Source organism: Microtus pennsylvanicus, chromosome 6 (genome assembly GCF_037038515.1).
Source record: "Microtus pennsylvanicus isolate mMicPen1 chromosome 6, mMicPen1.hap1, whole genome shotgun sequence".
In the NCBI taxonomy this organism is placed as follows: domain Eukaryota; kingdom Metazoa; phylum Chordata; class Mammalia; order Rodentia; family Cricetidae; genus Microtus; species Microtus pennsylvanicus.
This window is the reverse complement of record NC_134584.1, coordinates 87,527,487-87,552,613: the sequence shown is the minus strand read 5'-3', so window position 1 is coordinate 87,552,613 and position 25,127 is coordinate 87,527,487. Positions and strand designations below refer to the sequence as shown.

Here is a 25,127-nt window from a genome sequence, read left to right as displayed (position 1 = left end):
CAAGAGGTGGGCAGGCCAGAGACCTAGCAGGTGAACTTATATCCACCCCCCATCCAACACCTGGAGCTCACCTCTGTGGCCTCGAGACACCATCACTGATGGGATGTTGAATATCACATCTGCAAATATGTCTGGGAACATGTTTTTCTTTTTGGCAGGGTCGTCTGTCCATTCTAAATACTTATCAGCAGCCACTTGAATCAGATTCTCAGGAATTTTCTGAAATGAATCAGAAAGTGACCATCCAACCAGGTGAGAATTAGGACTTCTGCAGTCACTTAAGAAGGCTTCTCTGATTCTTTTTTTTTCTCTTGTATAGTTTATTTTTTTAATTTATTTATTTATTAAGGATTTCTGCCTCCTCCCCACAACCGCCTCCCATTTCCCTCCCCCTCCCCCGATCAAGTCACCCTCCCTCATCTGCTCGAAGAGCAATCAGGGTTCCCTGACCTGTGGGAAGCCCAAGGACCACCCACCTCCATCCAGGTCTCCTAAGGTGAGCATCCAAACTGCCTAGGCTCCCCCAAAGGCAGTACGTGCAGTAGGATCAAAAACCCATTGCCATTGTTTTTGAGTTCTCAGTATTCCTCATTGTCCTCTATGTTCAGCTAGTCCGGATTTATCCCATGCTTTTTCAGACCCAGGCCAGCTGGCCTTGGTGAGTTCCCGATAGAACATCCCCATTGTCTCAGTGTGTGATTCTCTGATTCTAAACTACTTTAATACTCACCGAACCCTCCTCGTGTTGCTCACAGGCGACTGGAATAAACAAACTATCTAGATTCGCTTTCTCTTTAAAAATGTTGTTGATTAACTTTTTAAATTATTTTAATTAATTATTCTGTGGGTTCAGGTATGCAAGTCATATATTATTACTGTCCCACTGGCTTTGGTGGAAGAGACCCGTGTGCATTAAGAGGATTCATAGATTAAAAACTGTTCTCCAGTGAACGTTATCTTCAGCTGTCCCTATAAAAAAAAGTGACTTCTTTTTCTTGCTCCTGATCCTCCAGAGAAAAGTAATTTCTTAGTGTTTTCCCCTGTTCTCTGGGTAAAAGACATTTATATCCTCACAACGAAGTTCAGAATTAACATGTCTTAAAAAATGAAATGAAAAACAATATGGGTCATATGATTTGCTAGTTAGTAATTTTTCTTTAAATGTACAGTCTACACTATCTATTAACCTATAAACAACAGCATCCCATGAGTCATAACAAAGAACAAAAATTCTCTTTTTTGGTGTTTTAAAATAGGTTTTCTCTAAATAACAGTTCTGGTTGTCCTAGAAGTTGCTTTGAGACAAGGCTTGAATCGAACTCACAGAGATCTACCTGCCTCTGCCTCCTGAGTGCTGGAATTAAGGGTGCCACATCCAGCCCTACACCCCTCCAAATTTTTTAGCTGACTTGGTGTCCACCTATCTTATTTGTATCCTAAGAACTCCATGAGGAAGTCTTGTGCCTCCAGGCCGGAGCTGCACTGGTCTTTGTTTCTGATGATCTCCATGGTCTTGGTGTTGCTGGCTTTAAATAAACCATTTCCTCTAAAACTTATTCTGAACTCGATGAGATTTTGATGGGAGAGTCACAAGTATGGGTTCAGCATATTGGGACGGTAAAGTGGAAAAATCAAAACCATAGGAGCTTAAACTTGGGTTTTCCACCATCAACTTAGTCTGCTATTAGAGAAGGTCACCAACCTTCTTTCTTTCTCAACTATTTCCCATGATCCCCTACAGCCTTACAAGTATTGGGTAGAACTGCCACAAGAGGGATTTGGCCGTCTTCTGGTCCAGTTTGTTTTCAGAGAGTTGATGCCCCATAAGCTGTTAAACAGATGATTAAGCATTAATAATCATGGAGAAGTAACAAAAGCAAAAAAAAAAAAGAAAGCCAACGAAGCAAACCTAAATGGAATAAGGTAGAATATGGGGGGACTTGGCAGACATGGGAGTTTAAGGGTTTGAGGAATAAATTTAACAAAACCCATGGGCACATATGAATGAATACAAGCAACACAGAGAGGGCCCTTGAAGGTGTTGATCACATCAAGATCACATGTTCCTTTAGGCAGTGAGGGAACATCCAGACTATGGTCATATAGAAATCAAGGGCTCAGGGATGCTGGGCATAGGCCACACACTCCCAGAGTAGGGTGGCAGGGGAAACAACACTTAGCATTATGTCTGTGTGTCTGCATTCCTGTGATGCTCTGTGAAGTCCGCATGGAAGCTGAAGAACTCTGGGATGTGCTTACCACATCCAAGTTTGTACTCAGAGCATTGGTCTGGCTTTAGTGTGTCTTCAAGTACTGAAAGCCACATTTCAGGCTGATACCAGGGCCCTAAAATGTCTGCTTGAGAGAGCTCCACACTGCCAATAGAAAGTTTGATGGTGGGCATACAGGAGCCTGAGCCCCTCTTGAGTAGTTTCTTTAGAAAACCTGCAATCACTGATGGCTCCTGTGCCCCACGTGATGTAAATTGGCTCTCTAAAGGGCCTCACCAGGGACTCCCAGTGCAAATTTCCTTGGAAAATTTTAGGTTTCTTTGAAATATAGTTAATCTGAGTGCATAATCCTTGATCAGAGCAGGGAGGAAGATGCTCGATCCCCTATGGAGTGCATGTAAGCGGTCTATACATTCTCACCATTGGAAGGAACCAGCCAAACTCTTGCTTGTTGATGCCCACCATGAAGGGGACAGTGTTGAAGCTCTTCTCAGCCAGGACCTCTTCTGGAGTCTTTGGCAGGAACACTCCATCAACCACAGTAGGGAGGAAGGGATAGGTCTAGAGAAGACAGAAATGTAGCCTCCGTTGTCTTCCTGCCCTGTTACATCCAATGCCCTCTCTGACTGGCTAACGGCTTGGCCAGCACAAAAACTCCTGTGTCTATGGCCACAGAAAACCAGTGCCTTATCAGGGCTAAGTTTAGGACTCTCTAAGGGGTTGGCACTGGCCAGATGATGGTGGTAGGGAGATAAGGAGGCCAATTTTCATCCAAAGCAAAATACATACTGCACAAAAATGTGTGTCAAAGATCAGGCTAGATATTGAATCTAAAATACCCATTTATATGCTAGCTTGGGTTAAGTATTATAGATAAGTTTATAAAGTTGCTGAAAGCATTGAACTAGCAAATGTTGAGCCATTTCTCCAAGGAGAGTTTGAGAGTTAGTTTTTGGGAGCCTCTGGTCACAATTTTTTTATCATTCATCTTTTATGAATCAGTTTCTATTTAGTGACACCTTATGTAATCTCCTGTCTTATAATTATTAGGTAAAAATTGAATTCAATTATGAAAAAGCACTGTTTGGAGGAAAGGTTTAAAGTGTGTCTGATCCTAGTTCAGGTGAGTATGCATTTGCTTTCTGTCTCACAGTCCTGCTTTCTACTATGCCCTTCTTTTCCTTTCCCATCCTCCCCAATCTGAACCACACCCAAGACCGCTCTCCAGAAGGACGCCCCTTCTCCCCCATCTCCTGAAAGGGATGCAAGTCTCTGTTTTCTCTTTTGGATGCACGGTGATGTTGCCTCATTGATACTGAATTCAAGACCAAAAACCTCACAAACTAAAGCAGAAGGGAGCTCATCGACCACATGTGTTTTCTCGGGACTGTGTCTCATGTCCACCCGTGCTTGGGGACATGGGACAGCTCTTCATCAGTATTCTGGAAGAGCAGCTTAATCAGAGAAATTAATATAAACAGTAAATAACCGTCAAGATGTCACATTGCAAACATAATGAAGAGGTCACTTCTGAATATGGGAGAGGAGTCAAAAAGATCAAGTATTGCCTCGATTTGACTTAGTTGGGGACCTGGGCATGATGTGACTTGAGCTTCTTGCTGCCCAGAACATGTGGTAAAAAAGACCCAGCTGTGTTAAAAGGGTTGGATTGGGATTGCAAGTACATTTTAGTAAGTGACTTCACAAGCAGATAATCTATGACTAATGAAGGTAGACTGCATGTATAAAACCTAAACCAATCCAAACCTCAGTGCTATGGGATACAAAGTCAGTGTTTAGAAGTCATTAGCTCTTTTCTCAAGATGTCTAAACTGAGACCTCATTCACTATTCAAAGAAAATAATCACAAGTATGGAGCCATAATCAAATAGGCTGACAAAATAGAATCTGTCCTGGGCTTAATTGCTGCTGCCTTAGAAAAGCTGGGTGGTGCAGAAGGCTCCGTGGAGAACTGCTCATCTGAAGGAAAATACACTGGGACACATGGAGCTTGTCATTTTCCATCTGAAGCAGGATTGGAACAAGAACACTCTATATATAAGTAAAGAAAAGGCAGCATTTCCACAGGGGGAAGGGTTCTGAGCTAAGTCATGATGGTCATAGAGGCCTGGGCTTGGAGCCTGCTCTGGGGCAGGGCTAGAGGTCAGAGGGCAGAGAACTTTTTCTCTCTAATATATGGCCCATCTCTGATATTCAAAAATGTCTTTGTTGTGGGTACTGCGGGGCTGCTTTTCGTCCCACACAGCTAGTTTTACACCAGAAATAACAACATACAAACTGTATTCATTTAAACACTGCTTGGCCCACTAGCTCTAGCCCTTACAGGCTAATTCTCATATCCTGATCAACCCATCTCTAATAAACTATGTAGCACCAGTCTTACCGGGAAAGATTCAGCATGTCTGACCTGGCGGCTTGGTTTATCGTGTCTGGCCGGGAGAGGGGAGCATGGCCTCTGAGCTCACTTCCTCTTCCTCCCAGCATTCTGTTCTGTTTACTCCTCCCACCTATGTTTTAACATATGAGGCCAAGCAGTTTCTTTATTACTTAACCAATGACCTTCCTCCATCATGTCTTCAAGTACTAGTTCCATGAAGGAAAGGTGTTTGCCTTTACTCAGCACCTGTAATTCAAAATGCCATGATCCTTATCTCTTTTGGGTCTCTAAGCAAAGTCAAGTTTTTATCAGAAGGAAGATGATATATTCTAATATGTGTTCACAGGAATAGGTCTGGTAACCTCATGAGGAATCAGAGTGAATAGAGGCCCTCAACATCCTCCCCTCCAAGCATTCTGGCTTCGTGCAACAGGTTTTGCAGTGGCTCTTCCCCTGTCTGCAACACTGTCTCCAAATTTCCTAACATCTGGCTTTCTTCCTAATCAAGACATTTTGTGTTGTCTGGATACATCAAACTAATAGCCAACTCTCTCCCCATCTCCAAAGTTATCCTCTAACTCTTTGTCTGACTACAATCTGACACACCCCATATTTTATTTGACCTTCCATTGTTCTCTCCCAGATCCTGGAATGGAAGAATAAAAAAAAAAGGCACAGCGCAGCATCTGTGCCACTGCTATGCCCCAGCTGTTAAATCATCTCTTTCCAAAATGGTAAAATTTGGATGGGTGGTTAAGTCTCATTTGATGCTTACAGGGTTTTCAGGAAATCCAGAAGAAAGCCCAGAACAAGACTGTAGAGATCACACAGCTAATGTCACTAAATGCCAACTCCTGCTGAGAGGTAGGAAAGAGGTAGGAGAGGGAACACACTGCTGGAGTTTCCTTGATACTAGAAGGAGACTTTGTACCTCTCAGGGTACACAAGGAATGACTATAATATCACAACGGAGATTTTGCATTCACAGTTAATTGGAGCCAAACACTGTTAAGACTCAACGTTTGTTATTGTAGGCAAGAAAAGTTCCTTACCTCTTTCGGGTTTCCAAGTAAGTCCAGTTTTAAAAGTTTCTATAAAGATAAAGGCAGAAGATGTGTTAAAAGCCTTCCTTGTACAAAAGTTGGTCATTTGGACTGTGCCTCCAAGGTACCAGGATTCTCTCACCCACAGATCTTCCCTGCCTATGCTAGCTGGGAATGAGCATAGTGTGGAACATGGTGATGGACATCAGAAGCAAGTGGGAAAACCATTGGACCCCAAATCAGGACTGGTGGACCCTGGAGAGGATGGATTCTGCCAGTGCCTATGTTACCCTTCTCCCTCTTCCCCTACTTGTTCCTTCTGGTAACATTGCCTCAAGTTTCCTCAAGAAAACAGTGGAATGATGGGAAAGTCACGGTAGGGAGTGGGTGATCTCAAGAGAGCTGGGGTTGGATGTGAGATGGATGAGAATTACAGGTTGTTTCTCTCTCCCTCATTTCCCAATTCAAGATTTCAGATATTTGTGTGTAAGACCATGTCCCTAAATGTAGAGAGCCATTTAAGAATGGCTATAGGGTGTTGTCCATCCAAGAGAGTCCTACACATCCATTGCGACATTTGGAAAAGAGATGGTTTCTAAGTAAATAAAATATAAGGTTAGAATTTTATTATCTTTCCCTTCACTAAGAGACATAATTATCTGGATAGAAGATAATAAAGAATGGAGAGCTGAGACATAGAGACAGGCAGATTCTCAATGATGTCTTTGTAAACTCTTGAACCAGCCATATCTTGAATTCTCTATTCAGAACAGCTCAGTTACCTGAAGATACCGTTACAACCATTCTTCTTTTCTAATCTAGAATCCTTGCACCAGAAAATCCTGATGCCCACAAGCTCGATGGCGTTCCTCCAGCCCACTCTTTTCTCTGCCGTGGTCACCAAGATTGTTGTGGTCATAATGCCGAGGCAGAGAAGCATAGGAAATAGTTTAACAACCTGTGACTTTGCTTGGCTTGGGCTATGGATGCATGCCTCTTCTAACTACATGCCCATGGCAACCCAGGGCTCTCACTTCCAGGGACTTTGTGCATACACTCCTCATCTAACAAGATAACTGCCATTGATTGGCAGCCTAGGACCCCCACCTTCATTAAACTGGCTGCAGACATATACCACTCAAAACAATAGAATGCATCTTTTCTATCCCTAACCACTATAAAATCTGCCCTCTTGTGGACAACTTCTATTCAAGCATATATCTCGGTATAGAAAGTAGAGGTTGATTGGGCCTGAACTAGTTTTTGGTGCATATGCAGTAAGATGAACTGTGCCCTTTGAGTTAACTTTTAGTAGAAACTTTCTGTGTGTCATCTTATGCTCAAACATTCTGGGCATGAATATAATAAAAATCACATGCTTCATGGGATGGGACATGCACTGTAACAAATGGCATACATAGTCTAAGCCTACCAATCAAAACAGGGAAGTACCCACCCTATGTCTCTTAGACCCTGACCTCTTTCTTTTGGTTCTCGTGAAAGGAAGTCCCAAACATCCTGTGGAACCCTTAAGTACACTCACTGATGTGGTTCATTGTCACTCTTGACAATGTATTTCTTTCTGATCTACGTTACTATTTCACCTTTGAAAAATTCCCTTTCTTGCTACTATGAAATCTGTGAGGGGCCGCATTTCAATTCTTTGAATAAGAGTCTAAAAACTTGGACACAGCCATACAGATCTCAACAACTGGTAAGACTACTACGCTGTGGTATCCCCTCCATGGAGAAGTATCTGGGAAGACTGCTACACTGTATGACATGCCTCTATCAGTGAAGGGAATGCTGTGTATGTGTTTGAGCATGTGTGCATATATGATGGAGCAATGGATAATCACAGGAGCCCTTCCTTAAGATCTCAGATCATCTTGAGGTGTCCTTGAATTTTAGGCCCCCTGAGTTTTCCTAAGTCAACATCTATTTCTGAATAGTTTGGTTCTCTTGTATCACACAGATAACGTTTGAAATATTTTCTTTCTTCTAGTATTAGAATATAGCTATCTAAATTTTTTGAACATATTTTCCTCTTTTTATGAACTTCATGACCAAAGTAACCAAGGCCATATTTATTCAAATCATGGAGAAACAGGGAAAGACCTGCCAGGGTTTGCCCAGGAGTACCTGGAAGGTCCATTGTCCAGACAGTGAGGCCAAGAGCTCAGGTGATTCCTTTGCTTATTTATATTAGCATTCCCCAACCTGGGTGGTAGTTCTTATGACCTTGCATGCTCTTTTTCTCTAGATGTTTGTTCTGCTGTTTCATTATGATGGAATATTCCCATGACTGCTCATAAGTCCTCAAATGTCACTTCTCCAAGAACTATTCCCTATAATTATATTCAATTATTATCTCTCTTTACTGTCACTTTTATCTCACTTAGTACATATCTTTGAATTTCTATGAATAGTTCTGCGTAAGATGGAACAATGTCCCATTTTTGTCTGCATTATTTCCACATACATTGGATGAATGGATGGATGATGGCTTGGCAGGTGATAGGTAGTTTAATTGGTGGATGTGTAGGCTAGTTGATACAAGTAGAACTGGAAAATATTGGGAAAAAATATAGATATAAGTTGGCTGGATGGTTCGTAGAGTATAAAACACTGAAAAGTCAATTAATGAAAAATTAGACATATATTACTAACTTTTGATTAAAGAATACTAACATATAGGTTGAGCTAAAGGATGAATTGATTGAAAATTGATGAACAAATGGGGAGATAGATGACTATCTTAATATCCTATTGAGGCAGAATAAGAAATTCTAGACAATTGGGCTAGAAAATTATAAATTAGTTTCTGTATCAAATAATATTGTGATATGACATACTTCCAAAAAACATGCTTAATACTCTAAGCCCCATGAATTCAGGAGGGTGTTTACTTGCAGATCCTAAGATACACCCAAAAGCAAAAATGTTCAAAAAGTGAGCTTCCCTATGCTTGGAGGGCTGTCATACAAATTTTTATCATGCTATTATTGGAATACCTTTAGCATATGAGTTATTTAATAATAAGAAAGGGAAACTGAAACTCACAACTAGGATCTGAGAACAACAGATTTGAAAGGCAAGGAACTGTTCCATGCAGTTTGTCTATGACAAAGGACAGCTGAGCAGATGAAGATTAGAGTCAAGCACATAGAGTGATGGCCACTGGACTGTAGAATGGATATACTTACCATTCTTTGTGAGGTCTCCATGAGTTCTTCCTCTGTCTTCTGGCGCAAACAATGGACCATAACAGCTGATGTGGTCGTTTTACATCCAGAAAGATTAGCAACCAGCTGCCAAAGATCACAGCCAACAGCAGAGGTCAAAGGCAATGACTATACCCTCCACTAATGCATATAATGGATTCTGTCTCATATTCATTTCTATCTATGTCTCCCTCTTTGTATCTATCTCTATCTATCTATCTATCTATCTATCTATCTATCTATCTACCTATCTATCATCTATCTATCTATCTAGAACATCATGTAGTTCTGGTTGGTCTTGAGTTTGCTAAATAGATTAGGTTTGTCTAAAAGTGACAGTAATTCTCCTGCCTCTGCTCCTCAAAGTAATGGTATTATATGCATGAGTCACCATGCTCATGTTCCACAAACAAATTCTAAAGACAAGTTTTAAAAATGTACTTGTGGTCATTTGAATAAAAATGTGCCCTACAGGACCATCGAGAGTGGCACTATTAGGAGGCATGGCCTTGTTGGAGTTATGTGTGGCCGTTTTTGTGGAAATGTGGTTTTTGAGGTCTCAGATGTTCAAGCTATGCCCACTGTGGGACACACAGTCTCCTTTTGCTGCCTGTGGTCAAGATATAGAACTCTCAGCTACCTTTCCAACACCATGTCTGCCTGAATGTCATCATGCTCCTGGCCATGATGTTAATGGACTAAACTTCTGAACTCTAAGCCATCCCCAGTGAAATGTTTCCTTTATAAGAGTTGTCACGAGCATGGTGTCTTTTCACAATAGAAACTCTACCAAGGTAGTACTCCAGTAAGTCTGGTTGGTGATCCTACAGAGTGTTGCCTCTGATACTAGCTCACATAGTGAAATTTGGATACAGAAGCACTATCTTCATTACTGCCAATTATCCCTATTAATATATTTATCTCTAACACCACAAAATATACACAGTCCTCCAGGATTTCAGGGCTTCTTAGGAGATCATTTGTTATGGAGGTTTCAAATATTGCTTCCTTCTCTTCTCAAATAGTTGACTGTAGGTAGGTCATAGAATCTCTTTTTGCCTCAGTTTCTCCACACAGGTGAGGATGATGACTGTGCCTATTTTTAAGGAGATCTGACGTATATGATATGACTGAGACATGTGCAGGATCTCAGGGCATCTACACAATATTATTCACACAAAGGGGCCTTGGAGCCTGCATAGTGTGGTGCAGATGGGGTCATAGCCGTCCTCCCATTCTCACTTCAGGCATCCATTGAGCATTTGAGATGAACCCCATGGAAAGCAAAATCCCCGAGGACCCTAGAAAAGCAAAGGGCACAGATGCTGTTCAGAGTGGTACGTACCTCAGCAACGGGCTTGACATTTTCTGTAAAGAGAGCAGCAGTGAGGGCCACACCACTCTGGGAAATGGCCCTGTGGAAGAGGTTCTTGGCCAGAGGAGAAAGCACCTGGAAGGGGAGAGAAGAAGAGGAGGACATATGCTTACCAAGGTGGTCAGTTACTCTTTAGGGTTTCCTCCAGCTGCTCCTCTGCCCTGGCCATGCCTCTGTGGACATGGCAGATGACATGTCTCCTGGTCTGCTTCCCTGACATCTCTTTGGTTTGACATCCCCAAGAGAACATCAGTGGGATGGAAAAGAGACCAGAGTAAGAGACGGAGCAAGAATCATGTGGCAGGTGCTCAAAAGAACAACTGGAAAGACGGCTTGTTAACTCTGCCACCAAGCCTGTCCTGTCGTTCCTATTTGTCAGAGTATATCTTGAGAATAAGACCGTGGAGGCCTGCAAAAAATTTTTTTAAAATGCTTATTCTTTGTCATAGAGTAAAACTTGGAAACAACTCAAGATCCTAATATTACAATTTTTGGTAGTAAGGATTTATTTTTTACCGTGAAATACTATGCAATTATAAAAGATATTACTGAAGAAACATTTTACAGGTAGGAAAATGTTTATGTTGCATTACATATTAAAATTTATTTAGGGTAAAATAATGAAAGACCAAGTGTAGATATATATTTCAAAGGAAAAGAAAAAGGGAGAGTGATTATACATGAAATAGAAAAAAGAGAGATTATGCATGTATGGAAGAAGTCAGATAGATAATATAGACAGCTAAATAAAATTGTGGGTTAAGATTAGAGAAATAAAAATAAAAATAGTACAGTAATAATCAAAATTGTGGGTTAAGATTAGAGAAATAAAAATAAAAACAGTACAGTAATAATCCCTAGGTAGCAGGGAGATCAACAACATTCTTCTTTGCGTTAATCTGTATTCTCTCTTTTCTTTGCTTATGCATTTCCCCTTCTGAGTATGAAAACAATATATGTTTGAAAAATAGAGAAAATACATTAATATTAACTTTCTACTCAGCTCCAAGGCAGTTTCTTACAGCTCACAGAACATTCTGTATATTCTCTAGATATTACTCTGGCTCAGTCTCACACACCAAGGCACTTCACATCCCCTGTCTATACCTGTGACCCATGTCTCTGCTCCACCCTTCCCCATTCTACCTATCCCTCCACTCTCACACCTACTTCTCCAGGACATCCAGGTTCTTCACAGTTGGCTGCCTCCCTCTTGGACATGCAAAGATGTCAGAAGACCTCAAGGGAAGCTCCACTCTATCTTTGGACCTTAAGTTTTCTTTGTGAGTAGATCTGGCTGGAAGCCAAATAAGGACACCTGATCTATCTCATGCTGGAATTCACACTCCTGTTTGTACTTTTTACCATCATTACATTACAGAAAAAGTTATATGTGTGAGTATGTAGAAACTGAAAGTTCTCGAGTCCCTGTATATGAAACTAAGCAAGTGTGTGTGTGTGTGTGTGTGTGTGTGTGAGAGAGAGAGAGAGAGAGAGAGAGAGAGAGAGAGAGAGAGAGAGAGAGAGAGATGGGATTCCCCTGTGTATGCTGTGTATACCATTGGTTAATAAAGAAACTTTCTTGAGTGCTGGGAGAGAGAAGGTGGAGTCAGAGAGAAGCCATGTAGCCCCAATGGAAACAGACCCCAGAACTTTACCCAGTAAGCCACAGCCTTGTGGTGATACACAGATTAATAGAAATGGGTTAAATTAAAATGTAAGACTTCACTAATAAGAAGCTAGAGCTAATGGGCCAAGCAGTGATTTAATTAATACAGTTTCTATGTGGTAATTTTGGGAGTCTAGGTGGCCAGGAAACAAACAAGTGGTCTCCAACAATGCGTGTGTGTATGCGTGTGTGTGTGTGTGTGTGTGTGTGTGTGTGTAGAAAGCGAAAGTTCTTGAGTCTATGGTTGAGCTTTCCCAGGTAAAGGGACATTCATTGGACCTTAGGTCTCTGCCATCTGATGATGTGCTCTGAGTACAGTTTTGGAAGCCAAGATGCTCATGCCTGGATTGGACAGTGAATGGTTTTCAGGAGGTGCAGACACATAAACCCAGGGACACTTACAAGAGCAGAGACACTGAAAGCTCCTGCTGACCCTCCAAAGATGGTCACAGAGCCTGGGTTGCCCCCAAACTTGGCAATGTTGTCCTGGACCCAGTGCAGTGCAGCCACCTGGTCCAAGTGACCCCAGTTGCCCTGGCTGTGTTCATCTCCTGTGCTGCAAGAGAACAGATTAGTGTTTAGGCAGAGATGTCATGGCAAAGCTCACAAAGATCTCAATACCTCAGATGGGCTGGGGACTGCACACTTCAGTCCTGACACAGAAGTCTAACTGGATCTCACTTTACAACACTGCTCTGTGTGGGGCTCTACGCTTATCTTCCAGCAGCTCTGTACCAAAGAACCAGCATGCATCCAACACTGCTCTGAGCTAGAGCACAGCTGGAAAGAAACCTCAAATCTCTGAGTACTTTCAGCTAACACTGCAGACCATGAACCGGTAGCTGAAGAGAGAATGATTTCAGACAGAAAAAGAAAATCAGGCAAACACCATGGCAGATGTAGGCCTGAGAAGTTCATGTTTTATTTCTTTTCACTGGGAAAGGCTTCTTTGAGACACTGGGTTGGGTGGAGACCTGAATAAAATGAGGACAGAAGCCTTGGTACTGTCCAAGGAGTGGAGTTAGAAGAAGCAGCAGGAGCAAAGATTCCAGGGTTGGGGACAATAGTGTAGACACGGCTGCTGTGAGCCTTAGAAAGTGCCTTTGTGTCATTGTAAGGGACATGGACACACTGCTAAGAGACAGCACAGGCCTTCCCGTCTCAGAGAACACTCCAAGCAAAACGACTGTCATATTAAAATGGCAGGTATATAATAATAAATTATTCTAATAATGATCCCTGCCACAGAAGCAGAGCTTTGATTAGATTGCAACAGAGGGTTGCAATGGCTGCAGAGACCCAGAACTTTGGTTAAAGTTGTGGCAGAGGGTCGCAGTCACTGTACAGACTCAGAACTTTGATTAGAGTTGCCGGAGAGGGTGATGGTGGCTGCACAGACCCAGAGTTTGATTGGAGTTGCAGCAAAGGTTACAGTGGCTGCACAGACCCAGAGCTTTGATTAGAGTTGCAGCAGAGGGTCGCGATGGCTGCAGAGACCCAGAGCTCTGATTAGAGTTGCAGGAGAGGGTTGTAGTCAGTGCACAGACCCAGAGCATTGATTAGAGTTGCAGCAGAGGGTTGTAGTCAGTGCACAGACCCAGAGCATTGATTAGAGTTGCAGCAGAGGGTTGTAGTCAGTGCACAGACCCAGAGCTTTGATTAGAGTTGCAGCAGAGGGTCGCGATGGCTGCAGAGACCCAGAACTTTGGTTAAAGTTGTGGCAGAGGGTTGTAGTCAGTGCACAGACCCAGAGCTTTGATTAGAGTTGCAACAGAGAGTTGCAGTGGCTGCACAGACCCAGAGCTTTGATTAGAGTTGCAGCAGAGGGTTGTAGTCACTGCACAGACCCAGAGCTTTGATTAGAGTTGCAGCAGAGGGTCGCGATGGCTGCAGAGACCCAGAGCTCTGATTAGAGTTGCAGGAGAGGGTTGTAGTCAGTGCACAGACCCAGAGCATTGATTAGAGTTGCAGCAGAGGGTTGTAGTCAGTGCACAGACCCAGAGCATTGATTAGAGTTGCAGCAGAGGGTTGTAGTCAGTGCACAGACCCAGAGCATTGATTAGAGTTGCAGCAGAGGGTTGTAGTCAGTGCACAGACCCAGAGCATTGATTAGAGTTGCAACAGAGGGTTGCAGTGGCTGCACAGACCCAGAGCTTTGATTAGAGTTGCAGCAGAGGGTTGTAGTCACTGCACAGACTCAGAGCTTTGATTAGAGTTGCAGCAGAGGGTTGTAGTCACTGCACAGACTCAGAGCTTTGATTAGAGTTGCAGCAGAGGTCACAGTGGCTGCACAGACCTAGAGTTTGATTAGAGTAGCAGCAGAGGTTGCAGTCACTGCACAGATCCAGAGCTTTGATTAAAGTGGCAGCAGAGGTCACAGTGGTTGCTGTGGCATGGAGAAGAGCTGTTCGCCAGTAGGTTCACTGCTAGGATTCTGGTCTCTACTGTAATATGGAATTATTTATCTGTGAAAGAACACGTGATTGATAAGATCAAAGACAAGGTGATTATGTCACATAGGGCACAACTTTAAGAGGGATCTGTAGAGAACTCATGGGACCTAGTTCATCAAAGGAACTTTGTGATAAAAATAGCAAGATCTGGCCTGGAGCAATGGCTCAGTGCATAACAGCAATTGCTACTTCTGTCAAGTATCCAGTGTCAATTCCCAGCACACAGTGGCATCTCATAATCAACCATAACTCCAGTTCCAGGTATCTGAAGCCCTCTTCTGGCCTCTGTAGGCATAGCTTACTTGGTTTACAAGCATACATGTAGGCAAAACACGCATATGCGTGAAATAAAAATGAACACATCTTTAATTTTTTTTTGAAATAACCAGATCTCCCCTACCCCTGGCTTTCCACCTCACCATGTGGTCTTTTCATGAACATTCTGTTCTTCTACAATGTTTTATTTTTCATCTAAGGGCCATCAACAGTAGGTTGGTTGATGAAGCTAGCCAATCTTCCACTTTCAGCCCCTCAACGCTTGTGTTAAATAAAACTTCTCTGTAATTAACTCGCTTTGAGTATTTTGTGTTAGTAACAGGACCTAGTCAATGTAATGGCTAATGTATAGACTAGAAAGTACAGTATCTTACCTGAAGAATCCCCAAATGCCAAGGCGGTACTGAATGAAAACCACCACCACATTTTCATGGGCAGAGAGGGCCAGTCCATCATAGGTGGATGCTCCACCCACTACCAGTGCGCCTCCGTGGATCCACACCATCACCTGGACAAGAGCATAACCACGTTTGCAATCCATAGCTTCAGTGCAGAGAGCCGCTTTCAGTGCTGCTGGGGAGTCGGGTCATAGGTAGCAGACTTGGGAACACAGTGAATGTCGTTTGGTTTGGTCATCAACCTCTGTTTTGCTCACTGTGGCTGTCATGCGAACAACAGCAATGCCCCAGCAAGGCTATAACATGTATCTCTCTATTTCAAACTCTCTTCGTTCCTGCCCAGAATGTAATGCAACTCAGTACTCCCTGTATTTCTCATTTCTCAAATGCTCACAAGATTCTCCAACTGAGAGCATCATTATGGGAACAGCTCAAAGGTAAATATGATTCCCTCACCCCCAGTGAGGTCTTATCGCTCTATGCCTCAGTGAAGATGAAAGTGTCAGCTTTTGTATTTCTGCTCCATCTCATCCCAGGTAATTCCTCGGTGCTCTACTAGACTTTCCCACAGGTAAGTGATTTTTCTGGTGAGACACATATATCCTGATGGCGCTCCTTCCTAATGTGCCTCTTTATGCACACCCAAGTCCCCCTACCCTGCCAATCCCATATCATACTTGCTTTCTTCAGAAAGTCTTCTTTAGCATTATCTATGTGCCGACTATATACCAGCCCCTCTACTAGACTTGAGATTAAGAGGAGGTATAATTTATATTTTTTTATTTAAAGAATACATCAGTAAGGGAAGAAATGAGAGCATGAAAATAATATCCAGATAATAGTAATGAAAACCAAAATTAGCACACAGATCCAGAATTGTTCTATGCACTAGAAATAACCTAGTCACATGGCAGGGAAAGGATTTTCCTATGTGACAGCTAAGAAGTGTTCCTCTTTGCCGAGAGATCACAGAAAACAGAGGTAGAGGCAAAGCTTCCACCTGGCCCCAACCCCTGGATGCCGAGTTGCCCAGCCCCTGCTCATGGCTGCAGTGCAGTGAGCTCACGGTGAGCCAGGACCCAGACTGTCCTGCAGGGCTGCCTAGTGTGTCAGCACGGCTGTGAGCACTTAGGAGATGCAGCTTTCGAGTCTTTGAGCTCTCACAGGACAGTTCCCACGTGAGGAAACAGTCTGAGGTTAGAAACAGCTCTGCTCTCTCATCCTCTGAGAAGCACAGATCATGTGGCTCTAAAACCCATGTCCACAGCTGGAGGATCTCTCAGGATATCTTCTGTCATGGTGCCCTCAAGCCTGTCTCCTCCCCTGGGCATCCCTGCCACCTCAGGAGAGGCTAAGTCAATGCCATCTAAGAGTGAAGGCTGAGCCAAAGGACAGTGGACAATGATGTACTGAAGAGGGTATGATGTCACTGCAGACCCGAGGGCAAGGTCCTGAAACACAGGGCTTGAGTTTCTCCTTTCTATAACCCCATGTCCGACCATCGTGTTTGGGGCTACTCAGTGCACTGTAGAAGATGGGGATGTGGAGACTAAGGTTTATTCTCATCTCCCCATGGCTGCTGAGCACATGTAGTACTTAATTTTAACACATAAATCTACAAATTATCCCCCATGCCAGGGCTCCACACCAAAGGGCTTCTGGGAAATTTGTTGGTTGTTGCCCTTTTACAACCAAAGGGCCACCTTCCTTTCCATCTCTAGACATCAGATGCCCACCCACCCCCAACCCTGTGATCTGCGCCTGGCAGCCTATCCCATCTCTGGCACTGTGTTTCCATGTGAAATGACCCACTTGGTCATCAGACCATGCCAATGAAGGCTAGACACAGGTGCTGCCTATGCGAGAGAAAGGGCTGATGGGATTGGCTCAGTGGTCTCATTTCTCATTCCCTCATGGGACAGTGAAAGCCATTACCTGGCAACTGAAGTTTTTACATTTGTCACACATGGCCTGAAAATAAATGTGTCATATGCCCTCCCTCCCAGAGCCTGTCTAGAAGCACAGGTATGACGGGCAGATCACACATGGCCTGAAAATAAATGTGTCATATGCCCTCCCTCCCAGAGCCTGTCTAGAAGCACAGGTATGACGGGCAGATCACACACGGCCTGAGGATAAAGGTGACACACTCCCTTCTCTCCCACAGCCTCAGTTTCTCTAACCACAGAGAGGTTTAGGTTGCTGAATTTCCCCTGGGAGTCCTTTTCAATTTCCCCTTTTAAAGAACGATCTCTTAGTCTTTCTGGGGATCAGAGTCTAACCTAATAATGAAAACAAACATTCTTTTCCTTCTATTTGCGTGAGAAACCTTGGAAATTGAAGATGTACATTCCAAATGAACCGTGATCTCCACTGAAATCTAATGTCACTGGCAAAATCCGAGGTCACATTGTGAAAAAGAAAACTTTGGTTCTGGAATCAGCCCTGGCCTGTGAACCACTGCTATCAGCTGCCGTCATCCCTTTCTGGTTGCCTAGAAGAGCTGGAAGCTGGAACTCAGCTCTCTGGTCCAGTGGTCCCCACACTTACTGGCAGCTGGCTGTTCTTTGTCAAGTCAGCAGGCGTGTATATATTCAGATAGAGACAGTCTTCAGAAAACTGTAGAGGGATGTTCTCCTTTCTGTTGGTGAAAAGTTCTGAGAGCACCTGTCCTCCAACTGCATCTTGGGAGCACCTGGGAGGGGAGAGAGAATATCTAAGGTTCCACTAGATTGAAGTTTGGACATATTACCCCAGAGTTGACCTTGTACTTGGAGTTTTGAGCATATAACTGAAGTTATTCACATGGGACTGGAGTCATCGTCAAGGATAAGAGAGTCTTTAATGGGTTCCTGGTGGGTCTTCTGAGATGCTAGATTCTCCCAAGACTGCAGAAGCAGCACTTTGTATCTCTCCCTTCCTGGAGCCTTTGAGGTGGACCATGAAAAGAGACACTCAGATGCTGACCGCCCTAGACAGTGACGCTCCCTGCACTGTCTGGACAAGGTTTGCTCACTGGGTGGTGAGATGACAATGTAGGTAAACATACTCTTTTTTGAATATCTTTCATAAAACAGGAAAATGACCTGCAGTGACAGCCTGTTACAAGTCAGGGAAGCTATCTTTGGGGGATACCACAGGAAGACATTCTTCTGGTTCTGTCTCTACCGCTGATATACTGGGCAATCTTGGCTAAATTGCTTCCTCTGGCTTTAGCCTGCATGGCCAGGTGAAGTGAGTGCTGTCTCTAAGCACCTCACCATCTGGCCTGCTAAAGGGTCTTTCATCTTCCTTTCCCGGCAATAACCATCGTGGGCTGCCCTGATCAAGGGTCCCACAGTCCAGTGTAGAGTGGAGTTGGTAGCAATAATTGAGTCTGTGGAGTTCCAGGCCCTGAAAAACATGGCCTTGAGCAGGAAGTCATTCAAGACTCATCAGCCCCAAGTGTCCACTATCCTGTTTCCAGGATGGTGTCTGGCTTCCGGTTTGTCAAATAGAAACTGGAGGTGCTCAGATCACATGCCTCCATAGCTGTGCCGTGATAGACATGGAAAAGGAAAGGTGGCTTACAAAACGTCTCCAGCCTAAATAATTTCCCCACCCAGCGGGAGAAAGAAGCACAATTCACAGAAACAGAAAATGAACATCCAATAGGGGATGACAGGGTCAACTTCATTAGTGTTTAGAACCCACAAATGAAGACCAACATTGCATTATTTTATTTTTACAATGTTTTGCTGCTTATCCAATATATACATTTTTTGAGCAAGGCAATACCTGGAGAAAGTTCCACTGAATGGAAGTTTTCCTATTTCCACAGGAAAAGTGTGTGCAGCTTAGATATTTCTGGATCAAATTCAGATCAAATTCAAACTGATCAAATTCCTACGTTTTGATTTAAAAATGTTATTTCTTGAACTTATTCCCAGTTCCTATGATTGTGTGCAATGATTTGGTCACAGCAAACATATCACAGTGTTGTTAAACTGTCAAGAACATTAAAAGAACTTAACCCAAACAAAATATTAGGGGTATAAAGTCTAGTTTAATATCTAGTTAATATAACCACTAAACATTGATTGCTACATTTATAGTGCAGAATAATGTCGATGTTATAAGTGTTATCCAAATTTTCTGTCTTTTTAATCCCTGTATAAAGAAGGACAAACACAAACAAAAGACTGGAAATACAACCTCAAATGCTAACAGTAATTCTGTGTAGCTGACTTGTACATGATATTTAACTTTCTTTACATTTATTTCTTTGTTCACCCCTGACTTCAGTTTTCAGTATTTATGTCTTATATTTGCAATCAGAATGGAAAAAATAGCAAATAATATTTTTAGAAGAAATGAATACAATGATAAGGAGGCAGCCAGGAGTGAAATCTTGGAAAACCTCAAAACTAACTCGCCGAGGGCACAAATACTGTCTGCACTGACATATTTAGGAAGCTGTCTGGACTCCGTGGGCTTCTCCACTTGGGTCCTACGTTGACTGAGGAACACTAACTACTGCACAGCTCTGACGAGGTGGCTGTGCAGACTTGGGTGTGAGAACTTGCCGTCACCCTCACTCCTCACCCATACAGCCCCGCCCACCCACTCTCAAGCAACACCAAAGGTCTAGACAGGAGAATAAGGTACCTTACTTCATCCCCTCTACTTTGAAAGAAGCCTACCCCAGCGGCTTACATAGGAGGGTAGGAGGTGGTGTTCTTCACAAAGCTCCAGGGCTCTGCAGGCTGTGGTGGAGCAAACCTCAGGGAGCCAAGAGGAGGTTTGGCAAAGGGGACTCCCAGGAAGACGGCCACAGGCTGTGCAAATCCTTTTAAACTGACGTACTTCCCCAGGACTTTGCCATGAACAGTGTTCACCACAGGTGATGAGGACAGGTGCCCTGCTGGACAAGAGAAAATGGGAACACACCAGTAAGGAAAAGGCAGACCTGCATTCCTGGTGAGTTTGTCACTTTAGGACTGATGGCATTGATAAAATCAACTGAATCCTTCCAGAATATGCCTTTAATCCTAGCACTTGAGAGGCAGGACAGGTAGATCTCTGTGAATTCAAGGCCGGCTTGGTCTACAGAGAGAGGGAGTTTCAGGACAGCCAGAGCTACACTAAGAAACCAAGTCTTAAAAAAAAATCATCCAGCCGAAGTCACTGCAGAAGGAGGGACAGAGAGGGCATGAATATGAGCTTTGGCTTCCACTAGAAACGTCCACCTACTGGGATCCTGGTGCAGAGCTGCAGACTGGGTGCGATGGTGGGCTACTGTGGTCCCTGCCCGCAGGAGGGCTCACCTGGTGGGAGGGCAGCAGACACTGTACCTACTGCTGAGATGATGGGCTACGGTGGTCCCTGCCCGCAGGAGGGCTCACCTGGTGGGAGGGCAGCAGACACTGTACCTACTGCTGAGATGATGGACTACGGTGGTCCCTGCCCGCAGGAGGGCTCACCTGGTGAGAGGGCAGCAGACACTGTACCTACTGCTGAGATGATGGACTATGGTGGTCCCTGCCCGCAGGAGGGCTCACCTGGTGGGAGGGCAGCAGACACTGTACCTACTGCTGAGATGATGGACTATGGTGGTCCCTGCCCGCAGGAGGGCTCACCTGGTAGGAGGGCAGCAGACACTGTACCTACTGCTGAGATGATGGACTACGGTGGTCCCTGCCCGCAGGAGGGCTCACCTGGTGGGAGGGCAGCAGACACTGTACCTACTGCTGAGATGATGGACTATGGTGGTCCCTGCCCGCAGGAGGGCTCACCTGGTGGGAGGGCAGCAGACACTGTACCTACTGCTGAGTGCATGAGGTCGTGTCCTGAGATGGCAGAGGGAGTGGGGCCTCCTGATTGGTCACAGGAGAGCTGTGACTTAGAGCATGGGGATGAGTGAAAAGGGGAAGGTGGTGGGGGTGGGGCTGATAGAACAGGAAGGAGAAAGGGGTGGGGCTGATGGAACAGGAAGGAGAAAGGGGTGGGGCTGATGGAACAGGAAGGAGAAAGGGGTGGGGCTGATAGAACAGGAAGGAGAAAGGGGTGGGGCTGATGGAACAGGAAGGAGAAAGGGGTGGGGCTGATGGAACAGGAAGGAGATAGGGGTGGGGCTGATAGAACAGGAAGGAGAAAGGGGTGGGGCTGATGGAACAGGAAGGAGAAAGGGGTGGGGCTGATGGAACAGGAAGGAGAAAGGGGTGGGGCTGATGGAACAGGAAGGAGAAAGGGGTGGGGCTGATAGAACAGGAAGGAGAAAGGGGTGGGGCTGATGGAACAGGAAGGAGAAAGGGGTGGGGCTGATGGAACAGGAAGGAGAAAGGGGTGGGGCTGATGGAACAGGAAGGAGAAAGGGGTGGGGCTGATAGAACAGGAAGGAGAAAGGGGTGGGGCTGATGGAACAGGAAGGAGAAAGGGGTGGGGCTGATGGAACAGGAAGGAGATAGGGGTGGGGCTGATAGAACAGGAAGGAGAAAGTGCTATGGCTCACAAAAAGCATGGCACCTGCCTGAGACGGGTGGGTTTTCTATGCCTGCCCTCAGGAGGGGCCCAAGGGAGGGAAAGATAATCCTGGATGAGAAAGTGCCTACCGGGGAAGGCCCTGAATGACTGGAAAAGGGGTTTTAATTAGAGGACAAATAAATAGCAGAAATAGTTCTGTGGTAAAGCAGACAATAAGCTTCTAGAATATTCTTTTTATGGTTCTGAGCACACTCTTCCAGAGGGGAGGGACTGGACATCAAACCATCTCTCCCACTGTCTCCTTTCTTGTAGAAGAGACAGTTTCGGCAGCTTCCTCACCTCTCCTATTTCTACCCATTGTGGGACCTGAACAAGCCAGGCTGCTCTTTTCTTATACATCTGGTGAACTTACACACACTTGATCATGGCCACTCTGATTCTTCTCTCATCTAACCTCAAGGTTTTCAGTTTGTCAGAACAACCCTTATTGGACAGGCCCTCTTCTTTCATTCTTAATCTGTTTTCCTTTGAATAGATATGTATAAACAGCCTCTACCTTAGGATATTCTAGTAGACCTTGGAGAATGGGTGAGAGGCTGCCAAGCATCTCTAGCAGTTCAAAGAGGTGAAGGAGGGTAGAGTCTGAACAGAAAGAGCCTGGGGCCCGTGTCAGCTTGGCAATGACTTCTACCCTGGAGTGGTTAGAAACAGATCAGCCAGGGTAGAATGCCTCGTGTCTAGTGGAAACACAACAACGACACCAACATCATGTAGTTATGTATTTAAAAGTTATGTGATACACGACATGCGTTACTGAACACTTGCTGTGTGCTCCAGCACCATCTGTCTCCTTACACAGTTCAAAGAAGCCTTGCCAGCTGCCTACTCAACAGGGGAGCAGGGAAGATTTCAACATGTTCCCATCACCTAAAGATGACAATGGGATTGTTTTGCAGGGTAGCCAGCAGCGAGGGAAATTTCCACTTGGAATTTCTGTCTGTTCTTACTCTGCCCTGCCTTTTGGTTCAAACCTTGCGCTGTTACACAGACAGAAAGAAGATATGAATCTAGACAGAGCTTTCAGGGTTCTGACGGCCGAGCACTGGGCTAGACTCCAGAGTCAAAAATAGACTTGGGCATTTGCAACATTAGGGAGTTGCATTCCCAGGTTGCCTCAGTCTTTCCTCCATGTAGGGACACAGGCATATGCCAAGTCCCCTCATTCACCTCAGTACTGATGGTGGATTTTACTTTCTATATCTGTTGCTTTGATGCATGAGGCTCTGCATATCCTGAGGGACCTGTGACCCCCAGGGTCTAACTAATACAGTTATAATAATAATAATAATCCAGTTTCCTCCTTTATCTAAGTGTCTTGCCTTGGTCACCCCACCTGACCTGGTCTCCAAGATCTAAACACCAAAAACCCGAGGACAGTCATATAATTCCCATTCCCCTGAAGAGTTCCAGGTCGCCATCTCTAGGCCAGCTAACTCCTCCTCTCTTCTTTCCAAGTGAAACTATAGTGATTGTCCTTGCCCTTGTCCCGCCACTGCCCCGGTTCTGACTGACCCACTGTTTTCTCTTCTACACCATCCCTGTGATCTGTCCCTGTCTCTTAAGAGCTTGAGGACAAAATCTTCATTTCAATAGTCTGATGTAACCAAGGCAAAATTTCTGCTAATGCATTAAGTTTTTACTCAATCTTTTTGCATATCTCTTGACCTAACCTCTTGCCTATCTCTAGAACTAGGGCATCCTAAATGATGTAGAAACAACCACAAACAACCTCCTATTTTGTCCTCAGTGAAGAGGAGGCCCTGGCATCTCTACTGTAGAGGGGGGTCATCTGGACACTGCACCATCTAGGCACCCACAAGCGCCTATGTCCACAAGGACATAGACTTGGAGTTGGGTATAGACTTGGAGTTGTTGAATGGGAGTCAGTCTTGTGTCTGGCTCCTGAATTTATATTTCCAACATTTTGCTCAGCCTCTCTATGGCCTGCATGCAGACTGACTAAGAACCCCAGGGAAACACACTAACCTTTCTCCAGCTTTCCTGTGCCAGCTGCCTGTAACTGGATATTCAGTAGCTGTCCTCGCCTAGGTCTGTGAAAGACTAAGGTTCTTTGGACTTCACAGCACCACTTCAGGAAAGCAAAAAATCACCAAACAACCAGGTCTATTTTGTCCTTGCCCTGCAAATGTCATCATCCACTGGTGCCCAGAACAAAGACTGAGAATGTACACCCAGGCATTTGTAATCTGAAAGAACTTACCCCAAGCTGTGCAAGCAGCAAGAGAAAGCCAGGCCAGAGGGTAGAGCCGCATTGTGGACGGACAGGACTCCGCGGGTCTGTGAGGTATCTGCTGCTCTAGCAATGCTTCTCCTGTGGACCCTGGGACCCGCCTCCTTAAGTTTTCATCAACCAGGCCAGTTATGTAACCTAAGATGACACAAAAGCTCTCCTCTTCCAAAGAGCTCCCTGGGTGTCAGTTGGGACCTCCAAGCCACACCCACTAGGAGTTTAACCTCCTTTATCTGGTCCGTATCCAATACTCAGATTACAAACAGCCGGACTCCTACCCAACAGCTTCTTATGTACGTGGTTCTCCCTCAATGTTCTCGCTCTTGCCTCAGTGAACCTTGGACTCCTAGGAGGCAGCAGCAGGGAGGTGCCTGCAGGTAGGGGGAGGTTTTGGTCTGGGCTCCTTATACAATGCAGGAAATTGTTAGAACATCCTCACACTGCTCAACTGGGAAGTGAGGACACATTGCTCAGTCTCCCTGGACTGGCATTTCCTAGAATCCATGCTCTCAAGTTTGGAAGGAATCTCACCCTCCAACAACCTTCAGAATCTTTGCAGGATTCGCACCAAGTGACCTGGCCCACCACATGGCACCTTCAGGGTCAAGGAAATCTGTCGTTCAGAACAAGGCCTTTGAACACAATGTTCTTACAGTAAAGCCCCACTGATAGCAATCCTTGCCTCTAAGAGTCCATGTATATATGGTTTCTTCAAACATTTGCCAAGTTGCTTGGCCTCTCCTTTCATAGGAACACACAGCAGCAGGTGGCGGTAGTTGGTGCATCTCTAGCGTTGCTGGCTCTAGCCTGTTTCAAGAACGTCCATCGCTTCTTCATGCTTTCATGTCTGGGTACGCCTTTTCATCTTATCGTTGTGTATTTGGTGTTATTTACTTAGCCATTTATTTTTAAGTCTTTGAGATACATCACTAGGTTGTTTGTGTTTCCATTTTCATTTGATTTTAAGAATCTTTTTTTTGCTTTTTTTCTTTTTTTATTCTTTTTTTTTATTTATTAAAGATTTCTGCCTCCTCCCCACCACCGCCTCCCATTTCCCTCCCCCTCCCCCATCAGTCAAAAGAGCAATCAGGGTTACCTGACCTGTGGGAAGTCCAAGGACCACCCACCTCCATCCAGGTCTAGTAAGGTGAGCATCCAAACTTTAATTCCTTAAAAATAAGAAAATTTCAACTGATTCATTTTGGAAAAAGTTTATGAACTGATAAAATAATAGATACTCTATAGATCCGTGGGGGACTATTCTGTACATTGAAATCCATTGATGCA

At 44.5% G+C, this 25,127-nt stretch overlaps 1 protein-coding gene across 1 annotated transcript in view; it reads right to left on the bottom strand.

Annotated features, from left to right (window-relative positions):
- The window catches only part of LOC142852925 (carboxylesterase 1D-like), a 32,413-nt gene extending 8,494 nt beyond the window's left edge, over positions 1–23,919 (bottom strand). The window contains exons 1-11 of the mRNA XM_075977901.1: positions 23,811–23,919; positions 19,763–19,967; positions 17,618–17,762; positions 15,044–15,177; positions 12,343–12,496; positions 10,242–10,346; positions 8,879–8,983; positions 5,682–5,720; positions 2,652–2,792; positions 1,748–1,828; positions 72–219 (exon numbers count right to left, since the gene is read on the bottom strand). Of these exons, the coding sequence (XP_075834016.1) occupies positions 72–219; positions 1,748–1,828; positions 2,652–2,792; positions 5,682–5,720; positions 8,879–8,983; positions 10,242–10,346; positions 12,343–12,496; positions 15,044–15,177; positions 17,618–17,762; positions 19,763–19,967; positions 23,811–23,862 (1,309 nt within the window). The 5' untranslated portion in view covers positions 23,863–23,919. The remainder of the gene's footprint in view (positions 1–71; positions 220–1,747; positions 1,829–2,651; positions 2,793–5,681; positions 5,721–8,878; positions 8,984–10,241; positions 10,347–12,342; positions 12,497–15,043; positions 15,178–17,617; positions 17,763–19,762; positions 19,968–23,810) is intronic.
- Positions 23,920–25,127: the final 1,208 nt, after the last annotated feature.